The 16,268-nt window shown below is 37.8% G+C and overlaps 1 protein-coding gene across 7 annotated transcripts in view; it reads right to left on the bottom strand.

The window, feature by feature from the left end:
• The window catches only part of eya4 (EYA transcriptional coactivator and phosphatase 4), a 49,931-nt gene that overhangs the window by 19,269 nt on the left and 14,394 nt on the right, over window positions 1–16,268 (bottom strand). For 6 of the 7 annotated variants that reach the window (XR_004342075.1, XM_032584454.1, XM_032584450.1 and 3 more), the window contains exons 3-4: window positions 3,633–3,682; window positions 785–906 (exon numbers count right to left, since the gene is read on the bottom strand). Coding sequence is in view for 6 of the 7 variants with exons in the window: in XM_032584454.1 (XP_032440345.1) it covers window positions 785–906; window positions 3,633–3,682 (172 nt within the window). In the remaining variant the exon portion in view is untranslated. Of the gene's footprint in view, window positions 1–784; window positions 907–3,632; window positions 3,683–7,491; window positions 7,851–16,268 lie in introns of those variants that run through there. The other variant, XM_032584453.1, reaches the window with a different exon arrangement.

Here is a 16,268-nt window from a genome sequence, read left to right as displayed (position 1 = left end):
CAGTTGGAAGAATTTTAGGTTTACGCATTATATAATATTCAGTATTTAGAAATTAAAAAATACTTGTCTAGGTTTTAGATATGCTGTTGTGTTTATATCAATCTTTTCCTGGCAAAGAATGGAGCAAAGGAACTGAACTGCCCGATATGTGTATCTGTGTTTTCCAGTGCAATGCATAAACATTTTTGTCAGAGTTGACACACCATTTAGTGTATTTTTTTTTATTGAAATAACAATGCCATCTTAACATATTAGTACCACTTGAGCTTTTTAACTGTTTACCAAGTTGAAGCCATGAATTTAAAAACGGCCTCTTTTGTAGTTTGCCACAAGTATTGTACTGAACACAACAAAAATGGGGAACAATATGCTTTGGTCAGATGAGACTAAATTGAGCTGCTTGACCTACGAGCAAAATGACATTTAGGGCAAAAAATAATACTGTACTTCACTAAAATAGACAATGCCCATTTTGAAACACGGTGGAGGCAGTACTATGCTGGGGGGAGGTTTTTATTCAGCAGGGGCAGGAGAGGTGGATAGACATAAAAACAGGGCAATTGTGGAAGAAAATCTTTTAGACTTAAAAATTTAACTTTATATTAGATGTAAAAAAAAAAAACTTTCTCTCCACTATTTAGCTTTACTTTGTGCTGCCATCTTACTACTAGAATAAGTTGAAGTGTGGGGTCATAATGTGACAAAGAGACTTTGAGACCGTTAAACGACTTAAAGTGACCTCTCCATCACAGTCACAGCTGGTAAACGTGTTCTGCCTGCTCACCTCCTGTTCCATTAGTGGTGATGGAGGGACTGCCAAGGTTGCTCTTGTCCAGTTTGGAGCCTGTCGAATCTCCGGCTCCCACGCGGTTATGAGGACTGGCTAGGTCCTGCATTTCCATAGACCTAACAGAGGCAAGGATGGAGGGCAGGGAGCAATAAGATGAACCGCAATTCTTGAATGACACACACAAAAAAAAAATCAACAGAAAAAAAAAAAAAAAAAACGCTCTCACAGCTGGAGGACCTACCTCTTTGATTTAATATGTAAGACTCCCAGTGAGCACATTGAATCATATTCAGTATTCCCACAGTGTCATAAACCTCATGCTGCTCAGTATCGGTCAGTTTAGCCGAGCATGTGTTCAGAGGCGTTAGACATTGACTATGGGCCTGCTGGCTATTTTATGGACTGGGATGTGTGCGCTTCTGAGCGAAGGGATGTATGCACTTGCGGGCAGGAATACAAACCCACAACCTGCCATGCTTGAGCTTTTACAATGTGCTCTACATGCATGACTGGGACGGATCAACGCACAAGGTGGTAATGATAAACTGAGAGTGTGAGAGTGAGTGTGCGGGCAGTCAGAGGGAGAAGAGATAAAATAACAGCTGGAGTTCAAATATACTGACCCTCAATGTCTATTGAGATCTATATTACTTTTTAAAGTTGGAACAAAACACATATTGAAGAAATAAATCACTTCTTGCTACTGTTAATGCATGCACATTGTGAGAAAAACCAACTCAAAACTCAAGTTTATTACTAGTCATCACTGAAGACTCACAGCAGCAGAAGGAGAGGTTTGTTGGGGGAGGACGCAGTTCTTTGTTAACTCATTGCGTGTGTGGACAGTACCTCTTATAAATGTGTGTGTGTGAGAGCCCTTAGTCACTGACCTCGAGGTTTTCTCAAACTCTTCCTTTTGTGCGTTACATCAAAGGCCAAACAAATACAGAGATGGAAAAAGAACCAAACTAATGTTGCTGAACAGAGTGAACATCCCTGCAGATATCTCTACATCTCTACACATGACTGCAAACCAAAGTCAAGATAAATAATAAACATTTTATAGCTGCCTGGGGAAGATATCCAAAAGTAAAATGTACAAAGAACGAAGAATTTAATTTTATTAGTCTTTTAGAAAGTAAGACACAGTGTTCACCTGGACATTCAGACTAAAATAATGTCTTTTCTATTATGTGCACAGAGTTAGCGAGTTTCACAATTACTTTTCCGCTGTGTGTTCAAAACCCTTCATCCATCCTTACTTTTGTCTTTCAACAGCAGGAAATAATTCTCTCTCCCCTCCTTGCCCATTTTCCCCCCTCTCTGTTTTTGCTCGTCTCGAGAGGCAGTGGCAGGAATTGGTGTTTCATAAACTCTTTTCTGTTTTTTACATTACGTCTGGCCTTTGACTAAAATGAGCAAAATTCTAGTAAAATATATGGCTCGCTGGAGTCAAAGACATACAGCAGATTCAGAGATGCAGCTAAGGATTATATTCATTCCAGTTTTTTGGTTGAATGTTTTATTTTAGAAGGAAAAAGGCCTCACGTCAGTAAAATGTCCCGTTTCCAATCAGCTGTAGGGTTAGAGACTTCAGTGCCTTGTAAAAATATCTGATGACCTCTAACTTTTGGTTATGTTAAGATGACAAATTTTTATTTATTCTATTGTGATTTTATATTACTGACCAACTGTGATGTAAAGAAAAAGGAAAGATAAATATGTGAAAACTAAGATTTGAGTCATTGCTTGCAGTTGGGGAATGTTTCTAGCTTTTTTTTGACATCTAGAGGCTAAAATTTATGCCTACTCTTAGTTAAATAGTTCAGTCCAAACAGATGGAGATTTGATCTGTGAGAAGCACTTTTGCAATTGATTCTTGTTTAGATTCAGATCTAGACTATGACAGGGCCATTATCTCATGATGAATATGCCCAGATCCAAACCACGGTAGCTCTGGCTGCATCTATAGCGTCAGTGTACTGCTGGAAGGAGAACCCGACACTTAGTCTATATATTTTTCGATCCATCTTTTCATCAACTCTCACCAGCTTCCCTGTCTTCCTGAAGAACAGCATCCTCAGAGTATGATGCTGCCACCACCAGGTTTTACTGTGCGGATGATGCGTAATGTTAATATTCTGCCCTCAGGCCAATTAGTACATTTCCAGTCTCATCTAGCCAGAGCAACTTATATACTTGTCTCCCACATAAACTGGATTTTACTTTGGTATATCTGAGTGTGGGGACTGCAAGAGTATACTCACCACAAAAACGTTATAAAAGCTTTTAAAAATTATAATTTCACTTGCATTTGTTTGATCTGGACTATGTAAACTTTTTCAGATTTTATCACTAAAAAAAATTTGAAGCATACATCCATTTTCCTCTACTCCATGATTACATACTACTTTTTGTTTGTCTACCACATTAAAGCATAATACATTTTGTGGTTATAAAGTTACAAGATGTAAAAGCAAAGGTCAAGATATATGTGTGCCCTTGAAAGGTACTCTATATTTTAACTTTAAACTGCATGATCTTGAACATTTTGGCAGGGTACACCAGAAAAAGGATCCATGCTCTCAATGCATGTATGGCATGTGTCATTTGTGTTTCAGCTCAGGGTAATAAGTATATATTTCTTTTGCATGTGAGTGTGTGTGTGGTTTTCAGAAACTGAAGCCTGTGGGAAGTACCGATGACCTCACCATTGCTTGCGACTGCAGTGAAACCTCACCTCTCTGCACCATGATCAAAGAAACAGGACACACACACACCCCTGCACGCACGCACACACACACACTCGGTGTAAACAGCACACACATATAAATGAGCATACCTGGCGTCTGAAGGGTCTGGAACATGAGATTCACTGTGTGATTTCTTCACCTGCGGAGAAACCAGAAGACAGTAAATTACTTTGCAAACACACAACCTCAAACACACAAATGTGATGCATTACACACAAGCGACTCATAAGAACCAGTGTTAAGTGTCCCATTAACAAGCCCCATAAAATGGTGTTAATGAGTCAAACACATTGTACCAGGATTATAAAACGATGTGATTAAAAAAAAAGAAGAAAAGAAAAGTAAAAAATATTTCCTCAACACTTCCAGGAGATGAAGCTATCTGTTATGCAAATTATCAAAAACTAAAAAGCATATTTTATTATTTTTAAATTAGTTTGGGTTTGTAACATTACCAAAGTGCAAAAATAATTTACATTAAAAAAAACACAACCCCCCCCCCAACAACACCAAAAAAAAAACCTCTGAAACTTGTTAAGGACTCATGACATGCTAGAGACACTGCCTAAGTGAAAAATATTGTTCTAAGTGGCTTTTTGTACTTTAGAGTCGTGCAGTGCTGCTCCTCCCCCACCTGGTGTTGGTACACATTTCCCTTGCTTACAAGAAATTGAGCTTGAAGAGAAAAGACTGTAGGACAGTTATTCATCAGCTAATATCAGGTAACTATACTGATGTTACTTTTTAAGGAGCAGAAACAGAAAAGGTTCACTTGAAAACTATAATAAAAGCTGCTTTTTAAGTTGAAATTGTTGTCTTCAACTCAAAACCAAATAACGCAAATGCAGCTGAAACTGAGACATTTATATACGTAGTAAAAAGAGATCATAGCCAACAGTTTACACTGTCTGATAGTCATTCAAAATAAACCTGCTCTGTTTGAGATCAGTCAGGAATACCAAAATTATTTTTATTTGCCAGGAGACAGAATAAGGAGGAGATAGATTTTTTTTTTCTTTAGCTTTCTCGAAATTTAGGCATTTATATATTTTCTTAGGATTTGATAGGGAGTACATGACTTTTGTCAAACATATTGCATATCTTTGAATTACTTTTTTTCGCAATCATTCTGGTCCTCTCCTTCTGACAAAGTTAATGAAACAAAATCAAGATTGTGGGTCGTCTTGCTCACAGACATCGTTTCTGCCCTAATTCCACATGCTTGCCTCCATTTAACTGAAATGTTGTAAATTAAGCTCCTGGTGTAACATAAAAAGCCTGTCTGACATTGTACTTGCAGTTAGCATATAAGAATAATTTACATTACTTTATCTGACTATAAATGAGAAAAATTTACTCTTATTTAAGATTAGAAAATCAGAAAAAATGGTTCTGTCTTTTCCATAGTTATGGAAATCTGGTTGCAACCTTGTGTTAAAAATAACTTAATAAATGTTACATTATTTTCCCAGTAAGAATTTGTAATTTGAAAAATTAAAGCATTTAGACAATATTTCACAATTACTGTTTTAAATTTCCGTGTAGATATTCAAACACGATATTTTTATCAATCCAGTCACATCCTGATAATTTCATACCATCCCATGTTTTCAAATAAATCACAACCTGCTGTCCGTAGCAGTAGATGCCACCAAGTTCAAAGTGCTAACTACAGTCTAAGTGACAGATATTAACTTTCCCTTGTTCACCTGTGACCCTATCTCCATCCTGCGCTCGGTCGCTGCACTCAACCCCCTGTAAGAGTTTAAAGGTCCCAGCGGGGTCATGTTAGGTCACAGCGGAGAGGTCGCTCCTAACTGTTAAACATGTCCATGTAGAAACTGAACTCAGCCTTGACTTTGGGGGGGTATACTTGTGACATGTGGTCAAGTCAATCAGTGTGTATGCGTTCTTGGAAAAAAAAAAAGATTATGGGAAACCATACTTCGGTCTCCACCGCAGCATACACTTCCTACACACAGGCTCGGTTTATCCACGCCTTTGTGTGAGGCTATGTCGAGACAGACAGCAGACCAGTGGTTCTCTATTAAAATTCCTCTCTCTGATTTGGAGCAGGAACTAATTAGACGAGTAAATGCAGGGTGGAGCGAGGGCCAATGTGTACCAGCTGCCCTATAATCACTGTGTCAACACACTGTCAAGGTGTAGGGGCACGCGCAGGCTGCCAAACACACAGTCCCACACAGGGTAAAACGCAGTCGCAGGAAAATTCAACTAGGCAGCATACATCCAGGTAGTTTCCAAATTATCGCAATCATAGGTAAGTGCACAGAAAAGATGCAAGGCAGACGCTAAACTCCGGTTAACTGGAAACTAGGACGTTGATGTGTGTGTGGAGAGGACGCCATTGTGCTGCAATGGTTCTGATTAGAGGATCCTGCTGAGAGCGAATAAGAAGCAGCACTTAGCTGTTTAAGACAGAGGGCAAAGGTTGGCCAGACTTCTCATATGGATCGCTTTACACACACACACTCACACAGGTACGCACACCCATACACAACACTTTCATGTCATGTTTCATGCTTTACTGAAATTTAACAAGGCTGTCAGTCACGGCATCAACTAGGATGGCCGTGAGAAACTGCTATCCACATGTAGCGCACATGCAGGACCCCCGACACATACACACACACCCGCGCACGCCCACACACATGCAGCAATACATAAGCTTGGCTTGGTTTCTGTCTCAACATGATCTACGAAAACACAACCACATGCAGGCTTTGATCCCAGAAAGCTTTTAGGACGCACGCGTTCCCTGTGTCCGAGTCTCTCGCCTCGCTCAGTGTGACGGGTCGTTTGTCTTTGACTCTTAGACATGCTTGTTTCATATAAAAATAAAAGAAAATCGCATTTGTTTTATGGGTTAGTCAAATATGATAGATGTAATAAGTTATATTCAGCTTTATTAAGACGATTCCTTTGTGCATAGACAGTCACAGAAGGTTTTTCAACAGACCATCCCGTTGACAAAGTAAAGAGGTAATAAAACTATAATATTTAACATTAGAAGTGGTAATAAATCCAGCATCATTAGCTCTGCGAGAACTAGTGCTCAGCTAATTTTACTTCTAACATCAGACACAAAGCTCCCCTGAGTTCACTCTTAGGTGGCCACAATGTCTGAATAAACCATTTGTGTCACCTGAGCCACCAAAAAAGATGACCTTTGACCTGGTTGACCGGGTGACCGGTCTGGAACACTACCCGGTTGGCGAAAGGACTCCTTAATGGATAAATTCATCTAGCACAGGTAATTAGCACAATAAAGATCCATTTGAGCAAATACTAAGAGGCTTTCTTATTACAATTGAAATATGCTAGCGGCTTAGAAATGAATGAATTAGATGTAATCAGAAGATCATTTTAGATATTTTGAAAAGATCAGAAGATCTAAAATAATTGATGGAGTTATTTTTTCTTATCTCCATCAAGAAGCTGAAATTCGGCATTAAAAATGCTCAAATAAGGTTTTGTCTGAATCCCTACGCCTCTCCAGGGAAGACAAATTAAATTAGATTAACAGATAATATTCATCTGGAATTATATCCTAAAAATAGAGTTTTTGTATGTGACTTTCATACTGAATTTTAAAATAAAGTTTGAAAATTTAAGAATTGAAAAAATATTAATGACAGCAACATGCATACGCTTCCATTTCCAGTCTGTTGTTAATTTCAATGTAAGTCAACCGAAATACATAAAAAACACAGCTGTTGCTAAGTTCCACTAACTTTTCTGACACCTTGAGCTTCTCCCTTTTTTCTCTAGAAATAGCTTATATTTCAGTAAATTTAGGACTTTTGATCAATCAAACATTTTACTGATTAATTAGGTAATACTTAAAAAAGGGAACGTATCACAGCAGCCTTTGTTTCCTTTGAATTTCAAATAAATTTTCTTTCAGGCTTGGAGATCCGTTCTTACCTCAGAGTGTAATCACGTCAGCTAGCAGTCCCGCTCTTCCACAATGCATTACGGAGCGCAACGATCGGGCAGCTCCCCCTCAAGACGCAGACTGCCCTCTCACCCACAAGCAGAGACACACACGCTCCCTAAATGCCTCTCTTCTCCGTCTACCTGCTTCACACTTTGTACTCCAGGAGTCGCATAAGTCTAAAATGTGTCCCCTTTTTTTCTTTTGGACTTTTCTTTGTCACTCTGTGGGACGAGAGAAAGGGAACACTGCGTAATAACTGTGTCCTCTCTGCTGCCGCTGCTGCTGCTGTTGAGGTCAATCCATGCACAGCTGCTGTCTTCCCAACCTCCAGTAATGGGGAACATTTCGCTCGTCTTGTTCCCCTCCTCCTCTGCCTCCACCCTCTCTTTTTTCGCTTCTCCTCCTCCTCTTTTTTTTCTGCTGTCACTCATTACAGACTCACCCCGGCTTGCATTTAGAGCCTAAAAACATTTGAAATGTTAATTGTTTTGTTTTCCCAGTCTGATCTTGACTGAAGCTCTGACATAAAAATCTAGTTGTGTACAAAAAAAAAAAAACAACACAGTGAAGCATTTAATAAATGGAAACAATGTGTGAGGATCTCGGTAAGTGCAGCAGAAAGTACAAGCAAGATCATAAACTTCGCACCTCTCAATTGACCATCCCTCCTCCCCTGCGGTCCCCTACACACATACTTAGACACCCACACCACGCAGGGTCTCACATGTACACCTGAACACACTTTCAACCCTTGTTAACTGGAACCAACATGCGTGTGGCCAGTGTTAAAAAGAGATCAGCAGGGAGAATGGATGGGAGCAAACACTTGCACCCATCAAACCTCCAAGTCGCACTGGTCTGAAGATGGCACTCTTTCACTTTGTCCATCAGGACAGTTCTAAAGGCTGGTGCTGAGCCAAAGACAAGAAGTACACTTTTACACACATTCCTGAAATGTGAGTGTTTATTCTCCTTTTCTCAGTACCACTATTCCAACATCAACAAATTCTGGAAAAAAAAGATAAATAAATATGTTCTTCTTAATAATAAGGTAAATCACTAGGTGACTCCTTTCACAAAAAAAACAGGGGTGTGAGTCTACTGTATTTTCAAGATATGTGATTCAACTTTAAAGTTTATTCCAAATAACTGAATAATTTGACAATTGTCAATATTGATGAAAGAGCAAAACACAAATAAAAAAAAAATCAGCAAATAGTAAAAGTACATAGAAGTGTGGAAAAAAAATCTAATTTAAAGCAGACACAGTCAAATGCATCTGCACTGGGTTTTTTTATATAAAAGCTAAAAGTCAACTCCTGTCCTAAAATGCTATTTTTCATTTATAAAGACTTCGTTTTATTATTAGCTTTGGTGCGGGATGTCATTGATAACATCAAGATGTTGTATTTTCAGTACGAGGAAGATCTTTCATTTGGTTGTGATAATGTCGTAGTTTATCATGGGTGTGCAGTGGGAGTGAACTGAGATCTCAAGACATAAGATATTGTCATAATAAATCATCATGACATTTCTTGTTAAAGTCAACAGTCTTGTGAATCCGGCGGCTCTCAACATGTACAGTCTAGTGAAGGAAGGAAGTTATTAATGTTTGCCTGTTATACACAGGTGAGACCTTTCACACTTGAAGGGCAAATTAACGGCACTTTATGAATCTGGAGTACATTTAAATGTCTCTATTCAAAATTTGATGTACTAAAACAGTGGCTGATGATCAGTGGAAATTATAATTGAACTGGAATATTGTGTGTAATTCCAGCTCACACACTCACACAAACATTTGTCAGCATTGTGTCTCTTCCCTTTTAACCAGAACCCGTTTAAAATTCAGTTCAGCCATGATATATATAAATCATCCAACATGAACAAGATTTTATTTGTATTTTATCTAAAAATGCAATTTGTATACAGTAATATTCAATATTCAGCTACTTTTAGTAGGACAAACAAGTCACATTGTAAGCATATTCTAATTTTTTGAATATTATTGTGTAAATGACATCATTTTACAAACTGGTTGCAGTTTGCCAATTATGCCATTTCGTACCCTCTGTTTCATTGTTTACTGTTGTCTTTGCTCACATAAATCATGTTTCATAATGGCACTGTTCCTAAAACAGTTGTTCTCATTGAAATATTTTAATGCTTTAATTTTTGAAAAGTAAAATAAATAAATGAATAAATAAATAAATAAATAAATAAATAAATAAATAAATAAATAAATAAATAAATACAAAGCAATGTTCTACAACGAATAACAATATTTAGGAACATCCAAGAAGTCGCAGTAAACAATATATTTTTATATACAATAAATATTACCAATTAGAAGAGACCATAAACTGACTATAGAAATGTCTTATTTTATTGTGGCGTTTCATATTAGACCTTCATATATTTATGTCCTGGTTTAATTTCCAGATGATCAATCAGTGGTAGCTTTCATGCTCTGTGATTTATTTGCAGGTGTTATATGACCCTGTCTGCTTTGGAAGAAATAAATAAAATATACTAATAAATGAAAAATATGATAAATGAGGTGTGAGCTGGTGGAATCAAGATAATTAGCTTTCAAAGTTACAGAAACGTGACAGTGGAATTGCCTTTGTCACGTCTTAAAATTCAGTTTGTTTTTTCAAAGATGAGTTAAGAAAACATGGCTGAGAAGAAACAAATCGGACCTACAAGGCACATGGCAAAAAAAAAATTGTCACTAATTTTGTAAACGGATACTGAATGATATTTTGTGTCAAATGACACTTTAAGAACAAGCACACTAGCCTTAGTGTTACCATACTTGAACAAGGTAAGGGTACAAAATGTACACAGGGTTGAAGACCAACTTGGAATGGAGCCACTGTCTTTAACTGGGAACCAGCCATCTATAGATTGGTCACCAACATGCATCCCAGCACCACAGCATTTATCCCCAACCTTCAATAAAGCCCTGTGATTGATAGACTGCTTGTGGAAGGAGTGTACACATTTTAGCCAAAATCTGCAGAGTGTGTGTTATTGGTGGATATGTGTGTGTGAGCACTGGACGTTTGAGAACGTATGTAGAGTACTAGCTGTCAGAACAGATTAGGGTGCTGCCGAAGTGCTTGACAACTCAAGCACTTTATTATTAGCCAGGCAAGACCTCATTTGGAGGAGGAGTGGTGGATGGGTGGGGGGGGGGGGGTTGTCCAAAAACATCCCCGGTGAAATATTTTCACAGCAAGTGGAGAAGGGAGGAGAGGAGGTGTCCCCAAACATGCCTGATGAAATATACAGGCCAAATTAAAACAGACGAAAAGAAAGAAAAAAAGCTAAACTAAACTCCAGAGAGGTGTGGATGAGATAATCAAAGCGTTGAGCGGAAGATTTACAAAGCATACTGTCCTGCTGCAACTATATACCATAATTCAGCTTTGCTTTCTGTTGATTTTAGAAGTGATGTAAAAACATTTGACAAGAGTGAGGTGTCCTGTCTTTGGCTTTGTCTTTCGAGTGGAACAACAGCAGTTCTACCTAACCCTAAATATATTTTCCAATTCGCTCAGGTACAACAGTCTCATACAAATACTAAATAAACAGAAAGACTGTAAAGCCATGAATTTTGCTTTAGAACAGATCTTGTTTCCTTCTGTTTCAAAATCGTTTGGATACTTTGTAGTTAATCACAGGGCGTGACTCTGCTTACTCCAAATACATTGATCGTAATGGGCTTCTTTTTCTCACAAGCTAATATTTGATTTGGTTTGCACACTTTGACTTGTCAAGCGTGCCACAAAGATAAAAAATCCTACTAGGAATGCCTAAATGCAGTTGCATCAGCGTTCCATGTAGAATATTTTCAAATGATTGGTATTCCCTCCAACTGAACTCAACTCCCCATGCCTATCATTGTACTGTCTGTGAACGGGTCTATTGCACCTCTAGTGAGCCATGTGGCAATCTTGTTAAATCACAATATATATTCATATTTACATCTTGTAAAACTGAATTCTAGGTTGTACTTATCCCACTATGCTTAGAAATTATGGGATAGCTCTCAGTCTAGTAAGGGAAATTACACAGAGAGCAGCTGAAACACTTGTCAGTAAATTTCATGACGGTCAAACAAAAGTTTCTGAAACATGGGAATGATCTATCTGAGCTTTTTGTCCAAACAAGACTAACTGGAATCACAATGAAATATATCATGAGCTGAATCATCAATAAGTCATATCAAAAAAGAGAGAAAACGTGCTAGCATTAGCATAGCCTTTCAGGATAAAAATGACATGAGCTTAGTAATAACCACAGACACAACAAACAAATCATAAAATAAATGCATTAGCATTTTGGTGAAAGTATTGTCAAAACAACATAATAATTTTCTTTAGTTAGATAACACTGTATTGGAGCAGCTTGTTACGACAGCTACAGAACCTCCGATCAGGACAGGATATCTGTTGATGTTAAGACATGGGGATAAGTGGAAGACTATAACATTAATTTTAACGACAAAAGGAAAAGGATGCTGGAATGGAAATATTTGAAGATGATGAAATCCAGTTATACCAAAATTAACTTGCCAGGTTTTATTTGGAAAGTTGATCATTTTTGCAATTGGATGTATGAATTATTTATTGTGTGTATGTGTGTATTTCACACATACACAGTGTATCTTTTGATCTTCACAAGGACTTCTCACTGACTTCTATTTATTTTTCATTTCTTTCTATAGTTTATCCTTACCTTAGAACCTAATCATTAAAGGTACCTGCCTAACTCAAAACATAACCTAAATTCAAACACACCTTAGTCCTAAACCTAACTCATAACCCAAAAAAGCAGCTCTTCTTATATGGGGCCCAGGTTTTAGGAACCCATAAGGAGAAGTAGGTCCCCACAAAGTAGTATGTGTTAGGAAAATAGTCCTGGCAATGTATCAAATACAAGGCCACACACACACCCCTGCACACAAGCACACACACACTCACTCATCTGCCTGTCCCCTGCTCAAAGCTTTCTGCTGTCCCCATTTGTATGAGTGGTTATCAGCGTGGTAACTTTATCCCCTTCCTTTCATGTAAAATACATTGTGCCGAGCCTCCTCCCTTGAACCCCTCCCCCCACCTCCATTCCTCCTACACCCTGCTTCCAGTTCCCCCACCCTGGGAGGTGTAAATCTATCCGTCTCTTTATACTTTCAAAAATGCTCTCTTTTCAGGTGTAGTAGGAAGCTATAAAAGAGAAAAAAAAGAAGTCAGGGAGTGAAAGGGAAGAACAAGGTGAGTCTGTGGAGAGAGGGGGAAAGAGGAGGAGGGATTCAGGTGAAATAGGTATAAGTTGCTCTGTTTCTGTTCCTTTCTGGCAAGTGGCACCCCTCTTTGCTTATGTATGTTTATACGATTTTTCCACAAATGTTGAGAGAAACAGGATATAGCTATCACCAAGTTGAAAAAAAAATTACATTGGGTTTTAGTGTTCTACTTTGTGTGATGGCTGAATGTCAAATTCATTCATATTTAGCCTGGAATTAATAATTTAATTATTTAAACTACCAGCTTTGACATTATTTTAGTCAAACTAGAAAAGATATATCCAAAACTGAAGTCACTTTATTCAATTTGTTTGAAAACATTAGTTTTGAAATCAACCAGGTATTACATGATGGAGATTTAAATAATAGATAAGGCTTTGGAAAATGACATATCAATGTTTCAACAGTTCATACAGATTTCCAACTTTCTTCAATGTTTGACCTGCTGATTCCAATTTTGTAACTTTTCAGTTTTTTCTGCATCGGAACAACTTGTAACCAGGTTGCTATGTATTGCAAATTTTTTGCCCAGGTCCCTCTTGAAAATGAGATCTAGATCTCAACAGGGTTTACCTGATTAAATAAAGGATTAGATTAGAAACAATAAGACCAGTGAGTTTGTGATGGTGGCAGTGATAGTCTTATAGTTCTGATGCAGAAATTTGAAAAGTTCCAAAATTGAGGCTAAATAAATAAATAAATAAATAATATTAGGGACAAGGGTGCACAGAAAATGGATGGATGGATGGATGAATAAATAATAAAAATTATATTTCCCCCCTAAGGTACAAATATCTACTATAGGTGGGAGAATGTTGCTCCAGATATTGAGACAAGAAGATAAAGCACTTGGTCATGGACTACTATTTTTTGTTTTTGTTCTTTTGTAATTTCCTTTATATGCCAATCTACTGTATAAGTGATGCAGAAATGATTGAAAGAAGGGTTTTAATCAAGGTTAGCATGCTTTTTCTGCATGATAAAAGGTTTCCCTAATGGTGAATAGCTTAAGCTATTACCCCATATTGCAAATTAAATCCTGAATGTTTTTTCAATTTGTTCATTAAAAAAACCCCCACAGAACTTACATGGCTACAAATTTGTAAAATAGTCTCTAATACTGATTTATTTGAAAGTAAAATGCTAGTAAATTTACATTTTAGGGAGAAGTAGATTAGAGGACAATGGGCTACTCCCCATACTGCTTACTGGTGGTCCTCATACCTGCTGCTCAATCTGGCTCCTCATTGTCTCAGGGAGTGAGGGGATCACAGAGACGATTTAATGCAGCTTTACTTGATGGAGACAAATGAAAAGCCACTGATGGATTTGTGTGTGTGTGTGTGTGTGTGTGTGTTGGGGGGAGCATTGGTTCTGCACTGTTAATTGTGCGTTTGGCCTTGACTGCCCCAGCGCAGTTAATCTGATGAGGGTAATTAAAAAAACAACTGGAAGAAACCTAACCCGGCCCAAGGCTGACCATGCAGACACATATGCACTCATATTGGCCATTACTTTAATCAGCTCAATATAAAATGCATGTAAGTACAATATTTATGTCGGACACTGACATAGACATGAGGCATGTTTCCACTACAAGAGCCTTTCCCAGGAACTGGCATAGTTTTCTGGGGTTCCCTGTTTCCACTGCATATTCCAGGATGAGAAACCTTCACCTGGATAAATATTTACCCCAGTAAATGGCTCTGGTAGAGAGGTAATAATTTGGTATTACCCTAAGCCTCAGGGTGGAGTTTTAGTAGTGCCATGCTGCTACCCATTTCTGATTTCAAGCAATATGCTTAATCGCTCCAGTTAAAACTGAAGGAAATGAACTTAAAATAACGCTTTACGGTGTTTAAGTCATTTATGTCAATGTATTTTATAATCAACAATGAACCTCTTATCAGGAATGTGGACCAATATCTCAGTTTAGGGATGAGTTGTGGAGAGCTGTAATTTCAACTAAATGTTTGAAATTACTTAATAATGTGTTAAAGATGCTTCTTTTTGCACATAGTTAGGAAAAACTTTATGCAATAGAGTGAATACAGCGAGGCACTGCTGGGATTGGCTCAATTTTTAAAACAACCATTCATGGTTACATTTGTTCCTAATTTGAAAGTTTCTTCAAATGTTAGATTGAAATCAGGGTGAACAAATCTGAAGTTAACCGATTTTCTGTTTCATTGTTGGACGAGTAGTTTCTCCTCAAAAAGGTGCTTGAATTGATCTTTAACTTGGTGTTCAGCTATTTACCCTGAACCCTCAACAGGTTAGTATACTCCTGACCTGATTAGTTAAAGGGCTCAGGGTAAATGGTGTCCAGGGATAAAGACTCATGGTTCAATGGCGTAAATATATGTATATCTACCTTTCGTTTTCCTATTTCCTCCAACAAAGAATCATATTTCACTAAATGAACCATACTATGCAGAAAAAAAATACATAAAATCTACTACAGAGCTATTTTCTAAACTCTTTTCTGAGAAGTACAAGGTCTGTATTTTAACTGAATCTGACTGAAATCCAACTCTGTACTCAAAAAAAACAAACAATCTGCTTAGACAACTTTGTCAATCTTAAATGGAGATAAATTAATCACAACAAAATGTATCTAACTGGGAGTTAAACTATCTAAACATGAATGCACATCCATAACACTGTGTGCATTTCTTATCAGCAACATAAACAGGAAAAGCAGCAACAAAGAGTGAAAACTAAAACTGCTCTGAATGCTTGTCTGCCTTAAGTCAGGACTTTCTGCTCAGAACCAATTAAAGCAAAATTGGTTCTGTGCTGTATACACAATTATGGACTAAGCAACTGAACAATAAATATAATAATACAAAAGTCTGCCTTAAAGAAACCGACAAAACAAAACAAAACAAAACACCATTGGTGTAAAAAAAAAACAACCCTGCCAGCTCTTTTCACTCCATCTAATCTTTTACCAATATGACGTAAATGACTATAATGTGCATCACAACATGTGTATCATGAACAGGTAAGAAAGCAAAAATGTGCAAATTCACGCTGCTAAGACAGAGGCTCTGAGTCACTGTAATAGCCGTAGATCGAAGTGTGTGTGTGTGGGCCTGTGTGTGTAAAGGCCCGTCTGCAGCAGCAGCAGCATCAATTATTAAAACTAATCTCATTAGGCCTCAGATTCCTTTCAGACGCTTTTAATTAAATGATGAATGGGCTCCCAGATGCCTGTTAAATAATGCTGCTTGTGACATCACAGTTTGTGTGCGTGAGAGGTACGACATAAGGTAGATATCCTTCAGAAAAGATCCAAGGGGAAACATTCAGCAGAAAGAATGGCATGGCCTCACACACACCCCCACACACACGCCCCCACCCACGCACACACACGCACACGCACACACCCACACACACACACACACACCATCTGCTCTTAGATTTAATATGCAGCCCTTTATTAGA

This window comes from Xiphophorus hellerii, chromosome 15, assembly GCF_003331165.1.
Source record: "Xiphophorus hellerii strain 12219 chromosome 15, Xiphophorus_hellerii-4.1, whole genome shotgun sequence".
Classification (NCBI taxonomy): Eukaryota; Metazoa; Chordata; class Actinopteri; order Cyprinodontiformes; family Poeciliidae; genus Xiphophorus; species Xiphophorus hellerii.
The sequence above is the reverse complement of the archived record's forward strand: the minus strand, read 5'-3'. Positions and strand labels throughout refer to the sequence as shown.